The sequence below is a fragment of the Microtus ochrogaster genome, linkage group LG8 (genome assembly GCF_000317375.1).
Source record: "Microtus ochrogaster isolate Prairie Vole_2 linkage group LG8, MicOch1.0, whole genome shotgun sequence".
In the NCBI taxonomy this organism is placed as follows: domain Eukaryota; kingdom Metazoa; phylum Chordata; class Mammalia; order Rodentia; family Cricetidae; genus Microtus; species Microtus ochrogaster.
The window spans coordinates 11903890-11916866 of record NC_022033.1 but is presented as its reverse complement, the minus strand read 5'-3'; the positions used below and the strand labels follow the sequence as shown (position 1 = coordinate 11916866).

At 51.5% G+C, this 12977-nt stretch overlaps 1 protein-coding gene across 1 annotated transcript in view; it reads right to left on the bottom strand.

The window, feature by feature from the left end:
• The window catches only part of Prex1 (phosphatidylinositol-3,4,5-trisphosphate dependent Rac exchange factor 1), a gene marked incomplete at its 5' end in the record, with an annotated part of 154738 nt that overhangs the window by 45891 nt on the left and 95870 nt on the right, over positions 1-12977 (bottom strand). Inside the window, 5 exons of the mRNA XM_026787272.1 lie at positions 708-855; positions 2669-2818; positions 3921-4039; positions 8460-8593; positions 12473-12634. Of these exons, the coding sequence (XP_026643073.1) occupies positions 708-855; positions 2669-2818; positions 3921-4039; positions 8460-8593; positions 12473-12634 (713 nt within the window). The remainder of the gene's footprint in view (positions 1-707; positions 856-2668; positions 2819-3920; positions 4040-8459; positions 8594-12472; positions 12635-12977) is intronic.

The following is a 12977-nucleotide window of genomic DNA, read 5'->3' as shown; positions in this document are numbered from 1 at the left end:
GGACTCTGTATTTTCATATTTCTAAAACCAGGTTCCTGTCTGGCTCCTTCCTTCATTGTCTCCACCCATGTCTTCACCTAGCTTATAAGAACCGATCCCTACCCAGGGCCTCCACCTCTCTGACCACTGTCCACAGAGGCTTCTGCTTGTCCCTTCCCCAACGATGCTGGCCCAGACTCCTCTGAGTACATGGTAGCCTACAAAGCAGATCTCCTGACTCAGAGGCCATCTAAATGCCTGCCCCACATGTTCATCTCCAATCTAGTCTTCCTACCAGGACAACCGACACTATTTCCAGTTTTCTCTGTACCATGCAGGCCATCAAGCTCTAGCCTGCCCCAGACCCTCCGAATTCCATCTCCAGCTTCTAAGCCCAGCACAGCCTCCTCTGCCTTGGCCACGGCAGAACAGACAGAGATAAGCAGAGTGTGGCCAGCCTGATGCGTCAGGAAGATCTCAGCTTTTATCATGGACTCCATTACAGGAAGCAGATTACACAGTGGGTCAGGAGCAAACACAGCAGGCAGAACTACGGCAGAACCCTGCCAGCCCTGACCCTCATCTGAGTCTGCTCTACAGGTCTGAGGGGGCGTAAGGTGGCTGTGCAAGAGAAAGGGCGCACGGGCAGGGCGGCACAGGACAGGGCAGGGCAAAGCAGAAGTAGGGTGGGAAGGGAAGGTGGCCAGCTGGGATCGGATGCCACTCACTTGCCAAGGAAGCACTTGGGCACAGTGCTCAGCTTCCGTCGGCGGTCTTTGATCAAGTTCACCTTCTTGCTCATCATCAAGTGGTACAGCTTCTCCCCCTTTTCCGCGATCATGACGTACGCGTCACGCTCCATGCCCAGCTTCAGGCCTGCATGGGGACAAGATTGCGGGGGGTTACAGGAGGCAGTCTGGGGTTCTGGTATTCATGCCTGCCAACTTCACACTAGCATAGCCATAGAGCATTTTCTGACCCCTGGTCAATGTCACACACCTACCAGAAACTGCTCAGAAGGACTAGGAAGGGACCCAAGTTTAGTCCCAGGGTAACTGGTGGTCCTTTAACTCAGAGCCAAGCCTCAAAGCCTTATCCTACCCCTCCACACACGGCCCTGCCCCTCCACGCCATCTACATGGGGCCCCATCCTTAACTCTACTCATGGTCTTTCTCTGAATCCCACCCCATCCAGACAACAAGAGCAACAGAAAATGGGTGTTTCATGGCCTCAGACACATGCCCCGTGCTCCTCACAAAAAGAGCCACAACCATCCCCATTTTACAAACAGAAAGCTGAGGCCCAGGGAACTTATGTTGTCAGAATAGGTGACATCAAGATTTTATCCCAAGATGTTTGGCTCCATATCCTGACCTGGGCTATGACCACAGACCACAGTGTAAACCCATCCCTGTGTGTCCAGCCCTGAGGTTGGACTTCAGACAACACTCACATCTAAGGACAAGGTCCCTTTGGACCACACACACCTCTTAATGACATATACCCAGTGCTAACCACAGCTCTTGATTCTAACCACAAAAGCTCAGATCAACCCCACCCAGCCAGGCCAACTCCCTGCCCCAGTACCGACCCCACCCCAGCCCTGAACAGTTTCAGACGTTGAGCCCTTGCCCACCCAAAAGCCAAAGACAGGAGCTTATCTGGCTTCCTGGTATTTTAATACGTTCTGGCTTGATATTTAAGATGGGGAAGTGCTACCTAAAGGCCCCGCTTTCCCTAGGAAATGGGTTGAGACACTGAGTGAGGACAGTGACTTGGGTAGTGTGAGGTGGAGAGAGGCAGGTGGTCTGGGCCGTGCACGCAAAGGGCAGACTTACAGGATCACGATGACCGCCTGAATGAAGAGGGACAATGAGGGGTGGCACCGAGGGTGTGTTTCAGCACTGGGTGAGTGGAAAGCCCATCTACCGCTACAAAGAGCTAGGAAGCAGACTGAACAGGCTACGAGGGTGATGGAACCGTGGCAAATATAAGGTGCCTATGATGCATAGACCAGCTAGGGTTTCAGGTCAGCAGGATGTGCATGGGGGAAACTGAGGCCCAATTTGATTCTGGGTCAAATGAGGAGATGATGTTGCGTTTGCAACCATGGTCAAATCTAAGGCCTTGGGCAGCAGGACCATAGCCTCTGCAGCAGGAGAGTGAGTCCGCTCAGGCGCAGGTCACTAAAGTAACTTATACGAAGCACACCAGACCCTAAAGTTTCCAGCTTGGTGGGCTCCATAGTAGTTCAAGGCAGAGACACGGTCAGAGCCCACCCATCCCTGGTCTGTCACCTCAAACCCTGTGCTGTCTTTCAGTGAACCACTTTGGTTACTGTTCTGAGGTGCTCTCTACCATGCCTAAGGGGCATTCTGAGGACCATCCCCCAGACTCCCACTCAGGGACCAACAAACAAAGGTTTGGGCAAACATCTTAGCTGCAGGGGAAAGAAGATGCTGTTTCCAGATGCTCTGGTGACCAGTAAGCCACATGGGGACTGTGGTACAACTGACTGACCCCACCAGGTCCTAACATAGTCACAGATGTCCCCGCCCATCAAAACACCTGCTGTGTGTAGCTTCAATGCTTCTGCAAGGGACCAAGATCTGTGCCCTAGGCACAGTCCTCACCCTATAAGAACCCCATCAACCTCCTTGGCAGCCCAGGACCCGCCCAGGTACCCACTCTCTCGCTGTTCCCGCTCTCGGATCAGGGCATCCAACCACTTCTGTTTCTCCTCCGCAGTCTTGGCCATACACACAAACCACTTGTTCTTGGCCGTGTTGTGGATTTTCCAGCCATTGGTGACAGTGTAGCCATTGCTGTGGTAATCGGCTGATAGGGACGAGAGGCAAACGTGGGTCAGTACACAGACAGCTATGCAACTCCCAAAAGCCAGCAAAATGATGAGCACCACCAGGGCCAGGCTTGAGGGGCTAAACCTTCCCCCCAACCATTGTTGGCTGGCTTCTCTCTCATAGGCAAAGATCTGCACAGTCCCTTCCAGCACCACAGTGACACAGGTGTCGTGACCTCGCTCATGGGGGCACAAACGTAGTAGTGGAGGAGACGCTTGCCCAGAGCTTAGGGGAGCAACCCTCTCTGAAAACATGACAGCGAAACAGTACTTAGGACCTGCATGTGCCACAGCTCAAAACCACATTAGAACCTTCCCCAGACAGGCTCACAGAACATCTCCTGAGATGTGGCATCCCCGGTCCCAGTGAATGGCGAAACTACCCTAAGCTTTGGTCACCTGCTTGTGGATTGTTCAGACAATAGATGTTATACAGCCACATGAGACAATGATGCATCCCAGGGTCAGCACACAGAATGCAAGAGCCATGTGGAATGCAGACAGGGCACTATGCTCACCTTACTATACACACGGAAAAGCATGTACACGGTCACATGCATCTAAAGCCATTTTATATGTATGAGTTTGAAAACCAGAGAAATTTAAAGTGAAATACTAGGCAATGGAAACTAAGGAGGTGATATTTTGCTTTTAGACAGTATCTCACTACATAGCCCTGGCCAGCCTGGAACTCACTATGTAAACCAGACTGGTCTCAAATTCATAGACATCTGCCTGCCTCTGCCTCTCAAGTGCTGGGGTTAAAGGTGTGCGCCACAATACCCATGGTAAAAAATATTTTAGGCAGAAAAAAAAAAAAAAGGACCGCATTATAAAATGCCTAAAGTGAGGGGCTGGAGAGACAGCTTGGTAGCTAAGAGTATTGGCTACTCTTCCAGAGGACCAGGGTTCAATTCCCAGCACCCACATGGCAGCTCACAACTGTCTGTAACTCCAGTTCCAGATCATTCGAGGTCCTCCTCTGGCCTCCATGAGCACTGCACACACACGGCACACAAAGACATAGAGAGAGGTCCAGGGCAGGCAGGGAGGGGTTTAGCGGAGAGGGGCAGGGCCCACCTGTCCCATCCTCCACATTCTCCACTTCCATGACTTCGGTGTTGATCCGACCCCTGAAGATGTATAGGGAGCCATTGATGGACTTGGTCCTCTTGGTAGATTTCTTGCTCCCAGTGACCCTGAAAGACAGCAGGGAGTCAGCATCCCCTACAAGGGACAGCAACAACACAGAGAGGCATCCAGGGACAGAGAAGAGCTCTGGGCTAGGGTGTGGAACATGGGGTGGCTGCTGGTGGGCAGGCAACTGAGTGAGTTTCTTCTCTACTAATCATGGTTTCCCATCTGAAACATAGGTTAAGAGCTTGGTTGATCTCACAGATCAACTCTTCAGCTAATGGAGACTCATGGGAGACCAACAACAGAAATTCAGTACACTGGACTAGCTGACTCACACACACACACACACACACACACACACACACACACACACACACAACTACCCATCGTCCATCCAGCCATCTATAACCAACTATTTATTAACCATCTATCTATAATCTACCCACTCATCCAAATACTACTCATCCATCTATCTACCCACAAACTCATTCATTCATCCAGCCACCTCATAAACCAGCTCTCCATATACTCTCTCCCATGCATCCATGCACCCATTCATTCATCTGTCTGCCTTCCCATGCAACTACCATCCTGCCCTATCCATCTATTCACGCATCCATCACCCCCTACCTCGACACACACTTTCACGCGGGAGATTTCTGTCGTCCATACATCAGTCACCCCTGCAATCTGAACATGGGGCCTTTCACATTCATCTGCTGCCTTCCAAACCCTGATGCAAGAGTTGGGGGTTGGGGGTGAGGCCAGGAGAGGCAGTTGGAGCACACTAATCATAAATGGGATTAGTGTATTTTACAGAAAGGCCTCAGAGAGATACCTTCCACCATACACACAACAGAAAGCAGAGGAAGCCTACTGAGCATGTCTCCTGGTGCCTTGCCCTTGGACTACCTAGGTTGGATACATTGAAAAAACTATATCCTTTATGATACCCAGTTAATGTCATTTTGTTACAATCACCCAAATAAATTAAGATATCAAACAATAAACAAACAAACAAAAACAATAACAACATCTGGCAGGGCTTCCTACAGGCAGGGAATCAGGTAAGACGCAATCCAGTAAGTCCTTGGAAATGGCTGCTAGGTGCCAGGCACTCTGCTAAACGCTGGACCACGGGGAAAGCACATGAATTAGTGGGGAACTTGTCTTGTGTTGGGAGAGGGGGTTCGGAGCTCACAAAGAAACACTGATCACAGCACAGGCCCTCTGCATCTCCTTGATCCACGGGGTGGACCTATCCTTACGGAGCCTGCTAGGACTATGGTCAGGTGTCTCTACCTGAGACAAACTTACTGCAGCTGGGTAAATTCAACAGTATGGACCCTGGATCGCAGGCTGGCCAGACCTCCCTGAGAATGCAGCTGTATGTGGGGAGACCTGAGCTCCTACTCCATGGAGGAGCTGAGCAGTGAGGACTGGAGCAGCAGGGCACTGAGTATGTTTGCCAGACTCCGGCTCCCTGGGCCCGTAATGAGGGACAGACTGTGTGAGAGTTAAGAGGAACCATGTGCTTCCTCAAACACTGGCTGGCTGGACTCTGCTTTATTATAAATTTACAAGCATGTGTGCATTTGTATATACACCAAAGTTCACCCTCCTGCTTCCATGTATACATGGGTATGCATGTGTGTACTTCTGTGTGCACACCCATGTATGCAGGTACACTGATGTGTGGGAATACAGGTGTATACATATATGTATGAACATGTGCATGTTGTATATGCCTGTGCATGTATGTATATGTATGCAGGTACAAAACTCCATGGGAATGCATGGGTGCACACATGTATGGATATACATCAGTTTGTACATGGTTATCTGCCTGTGTGCATGAGTGCATGTTTCTGTCTGTGAACATGCAGGTGCATTATGAACATACATACTAGGTCTATGTCTCAGAGAACCCTAACCGACAGAGATTTTGGCATTACTTCTTGGAATAAGGAAGAACTCAGGAGATAAAGGTTTGGAACAGGAGTGTGGACAAAAAGACAAGTCCAGCTCAGACACAGGTGACCTACGTGCAAAATACCCAATGGAAGTCAAACAGAAATGGTCTCCTCTTTTTCATTCGTGAGCCTGGCACTGTCCCAGCCACTTCACAGTGAGGCCTAGATGAGGTCGGCCCGCTCTGTAAAGCACTAGATGGGGTTGTCCGCTCTGTAAAGCACTAGATGAGGTCGCCCGCTCTGTAAAGCACTAGATGGGGTGGCCCGCTCTGTAAAGCACACCCCATAGGACATCAGGGCTTCAGCCCACATAACAGACACGAAAACGGCATTCGCCTAAAGTCGTGCAGCAGCAGCAGGAAGGACCTGAGGGCTTTCAGCCACTATGACTCTGGCCTCTCAGAACACAGCAGGCAGCTACAAGGTGTAAGACTTAGCTCTTCTGGGCCTCAGTTTCCCCTTCTGTAACTGAGAGGGCCGACTTTTAGAATGTCCTCTTCCTCCTTTGGTGGCCAAAGGGGGCTCTCTGTGTCACGGGCCGTTCCACCCACATCCCAGACAGGGACCAAGAGAGCCAGCAGCTGCCTAGGCACATCGGGTACTTCCCGCAGCCATCCCAGTCAGCCAGGCTCCATCCACATCAGGTACTTCCTGCAGCCATCCCAGTCAGCCAGGCCCCATCCACATCGGGTACTTCCTGCAGCCATCCCAGTCAGCCAGGCTCCATCCACATCGGGTACTTCCCGCAGCCATCCCAGTCAGCCAGGCTCCATCCACCAGCACCTGACCTGCCCGCAGGCACTCAGTCTTCTGGCTGCTAATCTAGAAGCTGGACAGTGGCCTCGTTCCTGGTCCTCCCAGGGGACAGGTGTGCCCTTTCCCACAGGCCAGCACGCTGGGTCACTAAGGAGGGAGCAGCCTTCAGAGAGCTTAGGATGAACACAGGAAGGCCAAAGATAGTCCCTGAAGAAGCCAAGATGGTGGAAAAAACTGCCGTTCCTCCTAGGGCAGGCGACACGGAGGAAGAAGGGTATGGCAAAGAAGCCAGGGCTGGGACAGAGCAGCCAGCAGCTGGAGTTAGTCACAGGGTTCTGAAGGGACATTCTGTTTCCAAACCCTGGTGCTCTGGGAAAACAGCCAGGGCAGGGAAGGACTGGGGGTGGCAATCCACAGCAGCCTTAGGATGGTCAGAGGAGGCCTCTGGAGGTGATGCCAGCAGGACAGGTGACATGGGACAGCAACAGAGATCATTACAGAGCAAAAGCAGGAGAACACCTGGAGAGAAGGCAGGCTGAGCATGTCTACACTGGGAGATGACACATCGGGAGGCTGAGGCCTGAGCCAAGAAAGACCAGCCTCCAAAACAGAAAGGATGGCCAATACAAGGGGCTCTGCGCTCTGGGGCTGCCAACGGGTGGCACCAAGAACCCCAAAATGAGTGTGAGGTTCATGCGGATGGCACCAGCACCCAGCCCCAACTTCGTGCACCAGACACTTACTACCTTCACCTCCACAATGACCCCGTGAGGTACATTCAGGAGAATCTACTGTTTTACAAACAAGGAAACTGAGGCACAGTCAGGAGAAGTCATGGAGATAGAGAAGTGGTCAAATCCTGAGGCAAACAAGCAGAGGACGGATGTGGCCCATTGTAGAAGAGGAAACTGAGGCTTCACATGCATATGGAATGGCCACCCATCCCCTGTGGCCGGATTTCCCACAGGGGCTCAGGAGCTGGGAAACTGAAAACTGAGCGCTGAGACAATGGGCTTTAAGGCCAGAAAGCCACAATGCTCCGAGACCGCTGCAGCCTCGGCAGATAAGGCAGGGAGAAGCCTCTGAAGGTTACTGTTTCACTCTCAGGACAACTCACAGGAAACAGAATGGAAGCAGGGGACACCTCTGCTACGATGACCCAAGGGGCTCTCAGTGAGGGATGCGATGATGCTGCCGAACCCCTTCTCTTCTCCCCGCCGCCCAGCAGTGAGAGTTTTCTCACCTCCAACTCTGCACCCTGGGAACCTTAGGATCTCAGATGCTGGTGAGCCTCTACAATCATCTAGAGCTGTGCTGGATGACACAGTGTTCCCAGGTCACAAGGAAAATATGACTGGGACCCACTGCAGTGTAAAGCTAATACATAAACCACTTCAAAGACTGAACGCTAAAACATATGGCAAAACACCTCCTTATTACTTTTCAAAACTTGTTGACAGTTACATATAATTATAATTAGATATAACATGTGAGCATCTTGGGTTGAATTCACTATTAAACCCCAGTTCACCTGTTTCTTTTTATTTTTATTTAATATGGTTACTAGAAAATTAAAAATTAACATATTTAGCTTATACTATACATCCATTTAGAATAACTCCCTAAATACTCAGAAGAAAAAGCCCAGGGAGGGATGTGACAAGCCCGAGGTGTCACCTGAAGAAAGGGGCATTTCGCACTGGCCTGCCCCGGCGAATCACCTGGGCAACCTGGCCCAGTCCTAGCAACATACCTGGATTTCCGCTTACAGTAGACAAGCAGGTTGTCAAAGAGGAAGAAGGCTCTCTCCTGGATGTTGCCTGCAGAGATCTTCAGCAGAGTGCCTTGAAGGAGGAGCTGGGTGCAGATGTCCGTGAGGTTAGAGCCCTGGGGAGAGGATGGAGGACAGGAATGAGCAGCCAAGAACACACCTGTCTCAGCGCCTTTTCTTGCTGCACAGGAAAGCACCCTGGCAAAGGCAACCCAAGGGAGTAAGGGCTGCTCTCTGCTCTGCAGTTCAAGGTTAACAGTCCATGATGGCGGGGTGCTCATGACAGCAGGAGCTTGAGGCAGCTGGATGCATCCCAGCCACAATCAGAAGCAGAGATGTTGTGGAATAGTAGCTGAAGATGTGCTACATCGTTATGCTGTGGAACGTTTGTTTAATGATGCAAGGATGTGTTGCATACTTTTATGTTGCATTTGTTTAACTCTGTGAAGCTGTGTTACTTTGCCTGTCTAAAACACCTGATTGGGCTAAGAAAAAGCTGAACAGCCAACAGCCAGGCAGGAGAAAGGATAGGCAGAGATGGCAGACAGAATAAACAAAAGGAGAAAAAGAGAAGAGGGAAGAGCGAGAAAAGGAGGAGAGGAGGATGCCAGGGCCAACCACCCAGCTACACAATCACTCAATCACCCAGCCACCCAGCCAGACATGGAATAAGAAAAGACATACAAAAAATAGAGAAAAGTAAAAGCCCAGAGGCAAAAGGTAGACGGATAATTTAAGTTAAGAAAAACTGGCTAGAAATAAACCAAACTAAGGCTGGGCATTCATAAAAGAATAAGTCTTCATGTATTTGGGAGTTGGGTAGCAGACTCCCAAAGAGAAGAAGAAAAAAAAAAACCTATACAGAGAATCATGAATACATGCTGCTGTTTAGGTCTTTCTCCACCTGAATAGTCCAGTATTCCAGCCAGGGAAAGGCCCTGCCACAGCTTAGACCTTCCCACATCCACTAATCTAACCCTGGTAACCCTTAGAGGCATGCCCAGAGGCCAAGTACTCCCTCACAGATCTACCTGGAGGCTTGTTTCCTAGGTAACTCCAGATCCTGTCAAATTGACAGCACTAGCCATCCAGCACCCCTTCCTCCATACCCCTAAATCCCTATCGGCCTCCGAGGAAAATCTCCCAGCACACAGAAAGCCAACACAATCTGTCGGATGGCTGTGTGGGCACAGCACTGTCAGTGGAGTGCAGGTTCTACTACAGCAGACACTTAGGGGTGCAAGGAGCGGACACACCAATTCACATGGCTAATGGCAGACCCAGGGGGTTAGCATCTGGTCCTGCAGGGGGTTGAGTTTGTCTGAGTTTCCTGTGTCTGTCTTTCTCTGTGACCTAATTTGCAGTCTGGCTTGTTAAGTCTCCCCTACAGGATCAGCACTTCTGTAAGGACAGGGCCACCACCAAGTGTGTGTGGTGAGATCTCCAGCACCTAGCAACCTTCCCCAGGGTTCCGGTAGGGGCTCAACAGTCATGTGGGGACCAGCAGGGCAGAACTTTGGGAGTGCTAGGTACACTGAAGGCCCCTGGCATCACTAAGAGCTGTGGGATAAGCACCCCATGTCAGTGCGGCTAACACACAGGGTGTGCATGAAGTTGACTGAGCACCATAAGACTTGGGGCAGAGAATTAGGAAGGTGCCATGGAGGGGCAAAGACAGGGACTAGGAAAGTGTCACTCTGAATCCTCAGAGCCAGCACCTACTCTATGAGGGCAGGGCCGGGTTACACAGATCCTAAGAGCTGAGGAGAGGGAGCTGGACAGAAATACACAAGTACAGAACACCCACTGAGGCAACCAACATCCTTGCTCCCCTGCATTCATCTTGGGGAGGGAATTTTGCAGGCACTGGCTGTCTGACCAATGAACTGTATTTCCCAGCTTCTTGAACACCAAGCATGGTCAAGAGACCTAATCATGCCAAGAAGCTGGTGACATATCACTACCTTCCAACCTCTCTCGTACCTTCCGTATCTCTTTCCACAGGGAAAGGACAGCCATCAGGTTTAGACACTGGTGGTAGACATGCCCAAGTCATAGGAAAAACACAGTCCTGTTGGATCAGAGTCACCTACCCAGCCTGGCTGGCCACACATCCACCTCTTCACTGCTCACAAGCTGCAATGTGAGCCCCTTGGAGCTGCCCCCATCCCCACCACAGCCCCGGGGCAGACAGTCCATGCCCATGTGTACCTAGATGCTGCAGGGAGCACAGGACGGTGGCCTGTGACAGAGGGAAGGCTGGTCATGTGACCTACACTTTAGGCAAAGCCATGTGCAGCCCCCACAGCCAAAGGAGCCAGATGCCAGGTCGGCTGCCTTACCTTGACTGCTGAACACACCAACCTACCAACTCAGGCTGGTGACTGGAACCTCCCTGCCCAGGAAGCTGGGGGAGGGGAAGCACTCTCCTGATGCCACAGAAAACAAGACCCTCCTGGGGCAGCCCCTCTCCCACACAAGTGGGAACCTTTTCTCTCCCACCTTCCAACTTGATCGAGGCCAAACCTTAATGCCCATTCCAAAGCCCATCTGGCAAGGGAGTCTGGGAGTTGGGGCTCTCACAGAGGAAATGCCCAGTGAAGGAAAGTACAGGGGACATGTCACCCGTATTCTCTGAACAAAGCCCCAGTCTTCTCTGCAGCTGGGCCCTCAACCCAGGGTGGGGGAGTACAAGAAAAGAATACTAAATCCCAGACATCCAGGGCCACCCAGGGCCTGGCGGGTAAGGGGAGGGGGCGTCCAGACAGCAGTGTCTGACCCAGAACCTTTCATCTCAGCCCCTAATCTCTCACTCCAGCTGAGCTGCCCTTTAGACTCAGCTGTATTTTTCCATTGTCCTTCTATAGACACACAGGAAACGTTCGATAATGGAAGCAAGAAGTGAGGGTTAAGAAAGTCATTTGGATATTGGCTGAGGGGTGGTTCAGTGGGTAAAGGGGCTTGCTGCCAAGCCTGATGACCCTGAGTTCAATGCCCAGGTCCCACACAGTGGAACCAAATGAGTCGACTCCCACAAATTGTCCTCTGACCTCTATACATGCTCTGGGGCACACCGTGCACACACCCACAAATAAGTGTGATTTAAAGAAGGTCAGTTACACTCTGGGGCGATCCGTCCCACAAACAACCCTGAGAAATTACAGGGAAATAACACCTGCAACAGACGAAGGTAAAAAACAGGGCACCAGGGTCAGAGAAATTAAAAGCAGTCACTCAGCTAGCAAGGACATATAGAACCAGAGTCCTGACCTGGGGTGGTACGGAGGCTGACACTGTCATCCTGACAGGGTCCAGAACCCCCTTCTAGACTTCTGGCATTTCACTGAGAGAGTTTCCAGATTATGTTTACTAAGATGTGAAAATCCACCTAAAATGTGGGTGGTGTCACCTCTTGAGCTGGTGTCCCAGACTGCGTACAAAGGAGCAGGGAGCTATCTCGTTTCTGCTGGCTTCCTGTGGGTGTGCCGTGACCATCCGTGTGAAGTGCCTGCCCATGACTTCTCTACCATGATGGACTGTACCCGCCAACTGAGCCACAATAAACCTCCCTCCCTCTCGTGGTTTCCGCCAGGTATTTGCCACAGTCACAGGTAAAGAGATGCGTTCAGATATGGAACGCGTTCAGATATCGAACCGGCCCTTGATGCTGGGAGCATAAACGCCAAGACCTGTAGGCAGCGCGTAGGCACAGCGCGTAGGCACAGCGCGTAGGCACAGCACACTTGCTGAGGGAGTGTGGCCCGCAGGGGCGGAGCTAAGGGAATGGGCGTCTCAGTGGCAGCTGCAGGGAAACAGTAGTTCTACCAATCTGTCTACGGAAATTTGAAATCTGCGATTTCATGTTTCATTGAAAATCAACTAAGCCACTTGTAAGCAAACACAGGGCAGGCCAAACAAAAGCGCCAGGCTGTGATCTGCACTGCAAGTGAGGGCCCAGCCCCCTCAGCCCAGGGTTCTCCCGCCTGACCACGTACCTCCCAGCCCTCTATGTGAGACTGCAGCTGCTCCAGCGCCTCCAGCTTCTCCATCTGCCTCTTGGTCTCATTGATGTTGGAGCAAACCGTCTTCATGGCCTGCAGGGCACTCTGCACCGCAGGGTGGTCAGGGTGCTTGCCAGGGGTCCTCTTGGCCAGCTCCTAGTGTGGGAGAAGGCAGAAAAGAAGGACATCAGTCCAGGCATATCCTGGGCAGAGGGGGAGCCATGTCAAACCAGTGTGCTGAGGAGCTGGTGAGCTAAATTTGCACAAGCTTGTGTATTCATGCGAGTTGTCAGTCTTCATAGTGAACACAACTTGGGTCACCAAGAACATACATCTCTGGGTGTCTAGGAAGGTGATTCCCCAGAGGTTTAACAGGGTGGACCAGCCCAGGAGGCAGGGGGTGCCATCCCACAGGCTGGGCTTTCCAGACTGAACCCAAAGGAGAATGGGAGCTGAGCACTGGCATTTGTTTTTGTCTGCTTCCTGACTACAGACACAG